The sequence below is a fragment of the Myxine glutinosa genome, chromosome 7 (genome assembly GCF_964187855.1).
Source record: "Myxine glutinosa chromosome 7, kmMyxGlut1.1, whole genome shotgun sequence".
In the NCBI taxonomy this organism is placed as follows: Eukaryota; Metazoa; Chordata; class Myxini; order Myxiniformes; family Myxinidae; genus Myxine; species Myxine glutinosa.
This window is the reverse complement of record NC_136267.1, coordinates 97,608,541-97,618,522: the sequence shown is the minus strand read 5'-3', so window position 1 is coordinate 97,618,522 and position 9,982 is coordinate 97,608,541. Positions and strand designations below refer to the sequence as shown.

At 44.1% G+C, this 9,982-nt stretch overlaps 1 protein-coding gene across 1 annotated transcript; it reads left to right on the top strand.

Annotated features, from left to right (window-relative positions):
* The first annotated feature begins 626 nt into the window (after positions 1–626).
* On the top strand, positions 627–9,370 carry PRDX6 (peroxiredoxin 6). The gene is made up of 5 exons (XM_068122779.2): positions 627–937; positions 4,062–4,218; positions 4,569–4,712; positions 5,770–5,916; positions 8,706–9,370. The coding sequence occupies exons 1-5, from the start codon at positions 849–851 to the stop codon at positions 8,835–8,837; spliced, it is 669 nt and encodes a 222-aa protein (XP_067978880.1). The 5' UTR covers positions 627–848; the 3' UTR covers positions 8,838–9,370.
* The last annotated feature ends 612 nt before the right edge of the window (positions 9,371–9,982 follow it).

Sequence of the window (9,982 nt, the reverse complement as noted above, 5' to 3'; positions counted from 1 at the left end):
TGTCTACATGTATGCTCTGCATCTACATGTAAATCGTCAAAATACTTCGATAATGCCCTCGTAATAATGCAAACAGTGTGGTATTATAGGCTGTTTTATTAGTATGTGCGATTATTCGCTTTGTTTCGGTATGGAGGGTTGTGCAAGTCATGCAATGAAAGTAGAGTATTTTGAGAGGTGCATGAGCACAATATATAACGAAGCACTGTTTACATCTTTTTAATATTTAACGCTGTTCTTGACCAGCAATACAATATTATATATATACTATATATATATATATATATATATATATATATATATATATATATATATATATATATATATATATATATATATATATATATATATAGATATATATATACTGTATATATATATATACATATATATATATATATATATATATATATATATATATATATATATATATATATATATATATATATATATATATATATATATATATATATATACAGTATATATATATATATATATATAAATACGGAAGCCAAGCGTTTAATAAATAAAAGGCAACAACCGTCATAAATTTCATCAGATTATCCTGTTTATTGACGAATCATCGCTTGGTAATACCCCAAATGTATAATAATAAATGTGTGTATCACAATCGTAATCCGAACATAATGACAAGCGGCAAAAACGGCTGCTGGGTTTGGGGGCGTGGCTAAAGCTAACCACGTGGCCCTGCTTTTGCGCTCTTGCCGGCACGTCGTGGTGTCGTCTGCTTCCTGCTTCACCTGCGTTTGTACATTTTCGAGTTCGTGTTGCTTTAATCGGTCGTGGTTCTTTTCGCTTTCATCTGTGTACTCTGCGCGGACGTTGTGATTATGAGTATTCTTCTTGGAGACGTGTTCCCGAACTTTGAGGCAGAATCCACCCAAGGACACGTCACCTTCCATGATTGGCTCGGAGACTCGTGAGTCCCTCGTTTATTGACCGAGAAAACGAACAAGAAACGAAAGAAAATGAACCGAAAAAACTACTTTTTGAGCACTTTATTTTTACTTTGTTCTGCGGTTTTAGGTTTTGTTACGTGTGTGTGTGTGTGTGTGTGTGTGTGTGTGTGTGTGTGTGTGTGTGTGTGTGTGTGTGTGTGTGTGTGTGTCTGTCTGTCTGTCTGTCTGTCTGTCTCTGGCTGTCTCTCTGTGTCTCTCTCTGTGTGTGTGTGTCACTGTGTGTGTGTGTGTCACTGTGTGTGTGTGTGTGTCACTGTGTGTGTGTGTGTCACTGTGTGTGTGTGTGTCACTGTGTGTGTCATTGTGTGTGTCACTGTGTGTGTGTGTCACTGTGTGTGTGTGTGTGTCACTGTGTGTGTGTGTGTGTGTCACTGTGTGTGTGTGTGTCACTGTGTGTGTGTGTGTCACTGTGTGTGTGTGTGTCACTGTGTGTGTGTCACTGTGTGTGTGTGTCACTGTGTGTGTGTGTGTCACTGTGTGTGTGTGTGTCACTGTGTGTGTGTGTGTGTCACTGTGTGTGTGTGTGTGTCACTGTGTGTGTGTGTGTGTCACTGTGTGTGTGTGTGTGTCACTGTGTGTGTGTGTGTCACTGTGTGTGTGTGTGTGTGTGTCACACTGTGTGTGTGTGTGTGTGTGTGTGTCACTGTGTGTGTGTGTGTGTGTGTGTGTGTGTGTGTGTGTGTGTGTGTGTGTGTGTGTGTGTGTGTGTGTGTGTACATTATTGTTGTTGGCTGCTATCTCCACACGTTGGTGGGTTTCAGGATATGGAATGGAGACAAACCAGTTTTGAAATATCCACCTCCATTTCAGTCGGGATCATGATTAATGGACCAAGTTGACGTTTTCTTATTTTTCTTGTTTTAAAAGTTTTGTTTCGAGGGCACTTTTGAGGATCTTCACAGAGCCCCAGATAACTAACAAACTGCAGTTCGTTTGTATTCATATTCCCCGGGATAGTCCGCTGCATGAGCATTCCATGCTGCACCAACCACCAAATTTACCATGTGCTATCCATAATGCAGACCGGAACATCTGCAGGACTTCCTTCACTTCCATCGACATGATGGTTTTTAACCCAAGATAGGTGAACCCATGGCCCCAGGTATACCCATTCTGTACAAATGGATATACCCAGGGGTACACCGTACACCTATCTTGGGTTAAGATCTCCATAAGGTTCCTCTTTATCATTCATTTTGCTCCAATAATCGCTGATACAATTTCACGTGGGATGTTGAAGTTTGCAGACGTGCGGATGGATTACCCGGCACTGTGAGCTAGAAGACAAATTTGCCGAAAGTAAATATGAACTTTTTAGGTTTTTTTTTGGTCAAAGCAAAGCCAGGCATGGTGGGTTACATTTGAATGAAAGGTTTTATCAACTCAAAAGTGACAGGTACGCTAACCACCTTAAGATTCTGCTGTTGCAGGTGTTATTTATTTGGCGTAGTGTCGGACCTCTCTTGCTCCGATGAAGGGCAAACACCTGAAACATTAGTTAGCGTGCCTTTGTGAACTACTACTTGATAAAATCTTATTTTAACTATGGCTCAAAATTCCTTTGTTGGCCTTGAACTATGTGAAACCAGTCACTACATATTATATGGGATTGAGTATATTGCAAGTGAGGAGGTGAAGGGTAAAGTCGCTTGCCGAAATGAGTCACATGGCTCCTATTATCTGGTGGTAACCCATCACGACAATCTTCTGCAAGTACTGGAGTTTTTTTTCCAGCTCCACATAAGAAATGCTGAAAAGGCATTGTTTAGGCCTCCGCTGACCAAGTCGCTGGAGACATTGTGCGTCTCGGGTTGTCTAGCCGGCTGTCTGTCTGTGCGTGAGTCCGTCCATGATAGGTTTTCGTTATCGTGATAACCTAAGAACGGCCGAAGGGATCCGAGTCAAACTTGGTACAAGTATGCATAATGACGTAAAGATGAACTGATTCGATTATGGGGTTGAGGGCAAAGGTCCTGGTAGGTAAAAATTCTGTTACTGAGCTAACTTGTGAACCAGTGATGGGATTTTGACCAAACTTGGTATAAGTATGTATGATGCAAAGAATAACCGATTCGATTTCAGCATCAAATCGTCGTGCCACGAATAAAATGTGATAACCGAGAACAGCTCATGGGATTTAAACCAAACTTGGTACAAGTATGTGATGATTATGTGATAATGTGGGTGGAGGAGTATCGGTCGATGTCGCAACATCGAAGAATGTCGTTCTAGTTTTTCTCAACATTTTGCCATTTTGCTTCAAGCTACGTAGCATAATCTAAATATAGTTTGGAAGATTCACCTTAATTTCACCAAAATGTAACACGAACCCAGTAGGCAAGGTTTATGTCCAATGTTTCAACTACTGTCTTCCTTTGGGACAAGCATCATAGGCCCAGTGTTAAGTACCCTCCCAAGAGGGGGCATCAGGTGATTGATGAGCGGGTGGTGAGATGTAATGTTGTTTTCATCATTATAATTAGAAGAAGAACCAACTTTAGAGGCCATTTTTCCCCGCATAGCAGGGGTTCGCCTTTTTTGGGCACCGTGGTCCCCTTTTTGAAGCAATGTTTTATGGCCGGATGCTCTTCCTGCCACCAACCCTGTTAGCCGCCTCTTGCGCCACACAGGGAATTACCAGCAAGCCGGTGCTCAATTTGCCGACCTCGGAGGGATGGCAGGCCGAGTCAACCCCCCTGGCGTTAATTCAGCGATCGACCGGGATTCAAACCCAGGATCCCAGGATCCTAGGATCCCAAGCCGGCACCCTAACCGCTAAGCCAACACCAGGCTGTTCTCATCATTATAGGAAGAAAAACGTTTGAGTAAGATTTGGAAGTGATATTGAGATTGGTCCCAATGGTCCCAAAGATGTACAGTGTAATCCACTAATTCGTCGTTTTATATTTATTTAAGATAAAGGTTTTATAAAGTTTTACAATCCTGAGTTGGTCATGACTCCTGGTTATCATTTGCTTACTTTTTGGTTCTTGCACAAGCACCAACTGCCTGTAATGAAAGTTAGTATTTCCACTTGTTGGTGCAGGTTTTGCAGGCCTATACTAAGTACTTCTATGCTTGCAGATGGGGGATCCTGTTCTCGCACCCCGCTGACTTCACCCCGGTGTGTACCACGGAGTTGGCTCGTGCAGCCTCGCTCGCACCAGAATTTGAACGACGTGGCGTCAAGATGATTGCACTCTCCATCGATTCTGTTCAGGATCACGAGGCCTGGACCAAGGCACGGCGCACGATTGCCAATGACTCTTCGTTGTGCTCGTAACACCGTTTGTCTCAGTATTGCTACCTATATGTTTGGTGTTCCCTTATGATCACATACGTTATGGCCCTCGCATCAATTGTGCCATATATTGTTGATTTGTACATGATCCCTGTATAATACGAGGTGGATGTTGTTGGGGAGGGGATTATTACTTTGATTTTTACCTTGGCATCCACCATCAGATTATTTATTAATTTTTGTATTTTTTTTTGTTTTCTACAGAATTGTCTTCAGGTTTTCCCCAGTTTACCAGTCTGGTTATCTTTCGTTTGCCCCCTCCGAACTCTACTCCCCGTTTGAACCTGCAGGATATCCAGGCATATAGGGATTCCTCTGATGGCTCCTTGCCATACCCAATCCTGGCTGACCCAAACCGTCGCCTGGCTGTTCAGCTTGGCATGCTGGATCCTATCGAGAGGGATCGCACTGGGATGCCACTCACGGCCCGCTGTGTGAGTAATGCTTGCCACCCGGTAAAAACCATTTTGATTTGGGAAACGACACAGCAGTTTGACACTTGGTGATTATCAACTTTTAAAATGTCAGTTTAGAAGTAATATTTTGGCAATGGTCGATCTGTACATTTGTGGTGAAAACAGATGTAATTATAGCTCAAACAACCTTTTACCATTGTCACCTAATCAGGGTTTAAGCTGAACAAAGAAGAAGAAAAGAAAAAAAACAGTATATATCAGCAACTAGCAAAGGTACCTGGTGTTGCCAGGCAACATAGGGTCACCTCACTGATGGCAATATTGAGAGGGGAGGGGTAGGGGGAGGAGGAGGGAGAGAAGAGAAAAGAGGACGGAGAGGTGGGGGTAGCGGGATAATAGGGACTGGGAGAGCAGGACGACAATGTGAGGGGGAGCAGGAGGAGAGTGTGAGGGGAGCAGGAGGGGAGAGTGAGGGGGAGCAGGAGGAGAGTGTGAGGGGGAGCAGGAGGAGAGTGTGAGGGGGAGCAGGAGGAGAGTGTGAGGGGGAGCAGGAGGAGAGTGTGAGGGGGAGCAGGAGGAGAGTGTGAGGGGGAGCAGGAGGAGAGTGTGAGGGGGAGCAGGAGGAGAGTGTGAGGGGGAGCAGGAGGAGAGTGTGAGGGGGAGCAGGAGGAGAGTGTGAGGGGGAGCAGGAGGAGAGTGTGAGGGGGAGCAGGAGGAGAGTGTGAGGGGGAGCAGGAGGAGAGTGTGAGGGGGAGCAGGAGGAGAGTGTGAGGGGGAGCAGGAGGAGAGTGTGAGGGGGAGCAGGAGGAGAGTGTGAGGGGGAGCAGGAGGAGAGTGTGAGGGGGAGCAGGAGGAGAGTGTGAGGGGGAGCAGGAGGAGTGTATACCATAAGAGGACAGGAATGGTTTGAATGACTGAATATAAGGAACAGGTCCCTATATTCAGTCATATGAACCCCCAAATCTCCATCTACCCAAAAAAGAGATAGAACAATCATTGATGTGCTCAGGTAGTATGTTCTATGTGGATTTGGCGGTTCATTGTGCTGACTAAATCATTTGTTGATTCACAACAGGTGTTTATTGTGGGACCAGATAAAAAGCTGAAGCTGTCTCTGCTCTACCCGGCTTCAACCGGCCGTAACTTTGACGAGATTTTGCGAGTGATCGATTCGTTGCAGCTCACTCGACGTCTGCCTTGCGCAACCCCTGTCGACTGGAAGGTATGCCAAGGCCTACCTGGACTGTCATCTGCAGCTTTGCCCAAATACTTTGGCTCATTTATTTCGTTTAAATAGATTTTGGTCTTTTTTAAATTTCCGCTGTCTTTTTCTTTGCCATTTGTTTGACTTGCCTGTCTTTGTACTGTTGGTCCCGTGATTATCTTTGGCACTCGCTTCTGTGCACACCAGGAGCTCCCTTGGGTTTTCTTTAACACGTGTGGTTTGTTCCATTGTATATATATCATGTAACAGACTCTGATTTCTGGAAAGATGTACTGCAGTTTGCCATCTGTCATGGGGGTTAAAGTTAAATGGCAAATTACACCAATTATGTTTAACAGCAGGCAGGTGTTGCTATAAGAGAGGAGCAGGTCGGGAATTGTTGATTCAATGGATTGTAATGTTATATGAACTTGTGCTTCAAGGATTGGAATCGAACACGAATATAAAGTAAGGGAAAAGTTTATTTTGAACATTATAGTCTGAAGCTTGTTGATTAGCTGCTACAAATCATTATATGGATGACGAAATAGGATCAGGATACAGCGGATAAATCAGATGGGATTTTAACCTGGGCACAGCATCAGGAGGCAAATGCTCCGAGGGGCAACACACGACAGCCCGAGGTTGGTCTGTACGGTGATAATAAATCGGTCTTTAAGGATAACCAAACTCGAGTTCCATCGTGGACGGATGCTAACTGCCATGGGAAGCAAGGAGCTGACATTTCGGGTATTAACCCGTTGTTGGGTTCCTCTTTTGCCCCGATGAAGGGTTAACATCTGGAACGTCACCATCTCCTTCCTTCCAACGGCAGTTTGGTTGAGTTCTGTTTCCATCCATTGTTTCACCTGTAATGCCGACACGGACTGACAATTGCCTTCATGAGCAAGACTAGTTCTTGATTCAAATTTCATAAACGATTGTAAAACGTGGTTGTCAAACTTTCGTATCAACATCAAGTAGTTTCATTGAACGAAGTTCTATGGCCCTTTGGGTCCATGATTGTTTAGGAAACACTGCACGATTTTCACAGCCAACCACAGACCCACACATTAACCCACCATTCAGTCTTTTAACAAGAATGACTGCACTGTGGTCACAACATATATATATATAATTTTTTTTTTTTTGCCCACTTGCTGCTGTCATAACAGTCCATGTTATAATAGTAGAAAACAATAATGGAGGTTTTAAGTAAATTGTTGATGCTCATAACATCCGTATATTGTAACTCTTTAAAGTGTCTAAGACTTTGGCACAGCAGTGTATATATTATTTATATAAATATATATATATAGTAGTTCACTCGGATGAGGCCGAGTCCTCCTCAAAGGGTGATTAGAGCCCCCGGCTATGAACTCCCAAGATGCCAAGCGGAGGCTGCAAACCTGCGGTGCGCAGACATTTGTTTTATTACCTTAACCACGTTGTGGTTTCAACGTGCTCAGTTGTCTTAACCGGGGGATTTGGTTACACCAGAGGAAGAGAACGGAGCTCAGAACGAGAACTCAGTGGAGATCACACCTCCGCCTGTTTGGCCATATCACTCAATGGTGAAGAATCACTTTAAAATTCTACTAGCTGGATCCGGATCTGGATCCTCACCAAAATCGAATCAATTCTTCCTTTTCACACACACAACCTGTCCAACAAGCTTTGTCCAAATCCGTCCACAACTTTGAGATATTCTGCTATGTATCGTTTTTGGCCCTATCTCCCAATGGTGAAGAATCACTTAAACATTCTAGTAGCCGGATCCGAATCCGGATCTTCACCAAAATCTAATCATTTCGTCCTGGTCACATACGCTACATCTCTGCCAAATTCCGTCCGAATCCGTCCACAACTTTTTGAGATATTGTGTTCACAAACGGGCGGACAGACAGGGGTGAAAACGTAACCTCCATCCACCTTTGGTGGCGGAGGTAATAAACACCAACGGGTTTTAAAAGAAACAGGTATAATAAATGAGGATGGGGACACAGGAAGTGGAAATGGCAATAAAATAGTGGAGGCAACCTGAACAACCCTTTTGAGGGAACGGTACAAATCCCCTGTTATCTTAACACAAGCAAACTCCATTCGGGGAGACAAGATGCATGAGAGAATGGACAAAAGTATAGAATGCGCAGGCCTTCCTTGTGAAGTGCTGTGAGGCACAGATCAAGTTGGTGTGAAGACCCACAAAGGTCGTTGCGGCTGTGCAGTGCTAGCAGGATGTCCTGGGGTTGTGTGTACGCATACGTGCGCTGGCTCTCTGAAGGTCCCAGGCTGAGTGGTGATGGCTGGGTGCCGGCCCCCCCCCCCCCCCCCCGCCCCGCTCCCTCCAACCGCACGGTTCGCATCATCGCATGCATGCGCTCCCGCAACGCAGAGGTAACATTCGTGCATATGCCATGTAATGTTGTAAAAGCATGTGTGAGGGGCTTTGACTAACACGTGTGCCCTCCATGTTGAGGTGTAATGAAAGCACACCAGATATTTAACTGTACTAATGGAAGATTGCGTAGAAGACTGGAGGATGACGGGGAGCCATCTTGACATCCGATTCTGATCAACGCTAACCTTTAATTTTAGACCACTGAGCCAATTCTAGACCACATTTTAGACCACGCTAATTTTAGACTACTGTATTGTGAACATCTCATTTGTAAGTGTATTTTGGGGAGTGTGGTGTTGGTGGATTTTTTCCAATTAATATATTTTTTAAGATACACAGATATGAGTTGTGTAGAATATAGATAATTCAATACTAAAAAATGTGTGTGGTTCTTTCTGGTTTGCAGCCTGGAGAGCGAGTGATGATTCCACCAAATGTAGGCCCAGACGCTCTAGCCAAGCATTTCCCCAATGACGTGGAAGTAACAATGCTACCTTCCGGGAAGCCATACCTCCGCCACACAGAGATTAAAGATTGAATCGAGCAAAACCCCTCCAGATGTTCCGTTTAAGCCATGTTGCCTAGACCTATTTTTTTTTTTCCAACACTAGTGCCTGAGCCACCATTTTGTCTTGTCTTTGGTTTTGTTACCTTGTGCTGCTGCTTTCACGCAAAGCCGTGATGGGTTTGTGAGCATTCCTGTGAAGTGCATTATTCAATGGAACACTGGGATGGTAAATTAACTTTAGCGAAATTAATATGGAGTAACCAAATCGTGATGCTGAATTAGTACGAGAACCTTTCAATGTGAGAATTACTTTGATTACAACTTATGATGTGCTTTTGTTATTTCATTGCTTCAGTTCACCATGGATCAGATAAGAAATCCTAAATGAGTGCTGGTTTGTAAAGTTTAGGGTTTTATTTTTGAACATTGGTTGATACATTTATTGAAGTTGATTTTCCATCAAAACAATGTTGGGAAGTTTTTCCTTTTTGTTCTTTACTGCCTTTCTTTTTCCTGAATATCTTTTTTGATTTTTTTAATTGCAATAAAAACCAATAATGGCTTGTTTGTTTTACCGGTGGCATACTTGCTGTTGCATCATTTTTCTGGAAGTGCAGCTATGCCGCTGATGCAGTGCCCCTTGTTCCCAGTCATCTGGTACTCTTTTTGCTGTCCTCGGAAGGATGACAGGCTGAGTCAACCTACATGGTGTTATTTCAATGGCACAACGGGCTCAAACCCAAGACCTCAGGATCTTAAGCCTTCTCTCCGAAAAGACCGACTGGACAAACAACCCTCCCATCTACTTTCTGAACAATCCTCTCCAAGAAGTTCCGTCACTCAAGCTTTTGGGTCTCAGCTTTTTGGTCTCACTATCTGCCATGAACTTTCCTGGGAAAACTACATTTCCATGCTGGCCTCCAAAGCCACTCGCCGACTGGGCATCCTCCATCGTGTGAAGTCCTTCCTTGGCACACCTGAGCTCCTCACCACATACAAGGCTTTCATCCACAGCTCAATGGAATACTGTTCTCCCCTCTGGGCCGGTCCTCCTGCCTCACACCTAGCTCAGCTTCACGCTGTTGAAACCAAAGCTTTCAGAATCATTGGAATCTCCCGCGATGAAGCTAACTCCGAGGGCCTTTCACTCGATCACCGCAGGCAGGTTGGTGGTC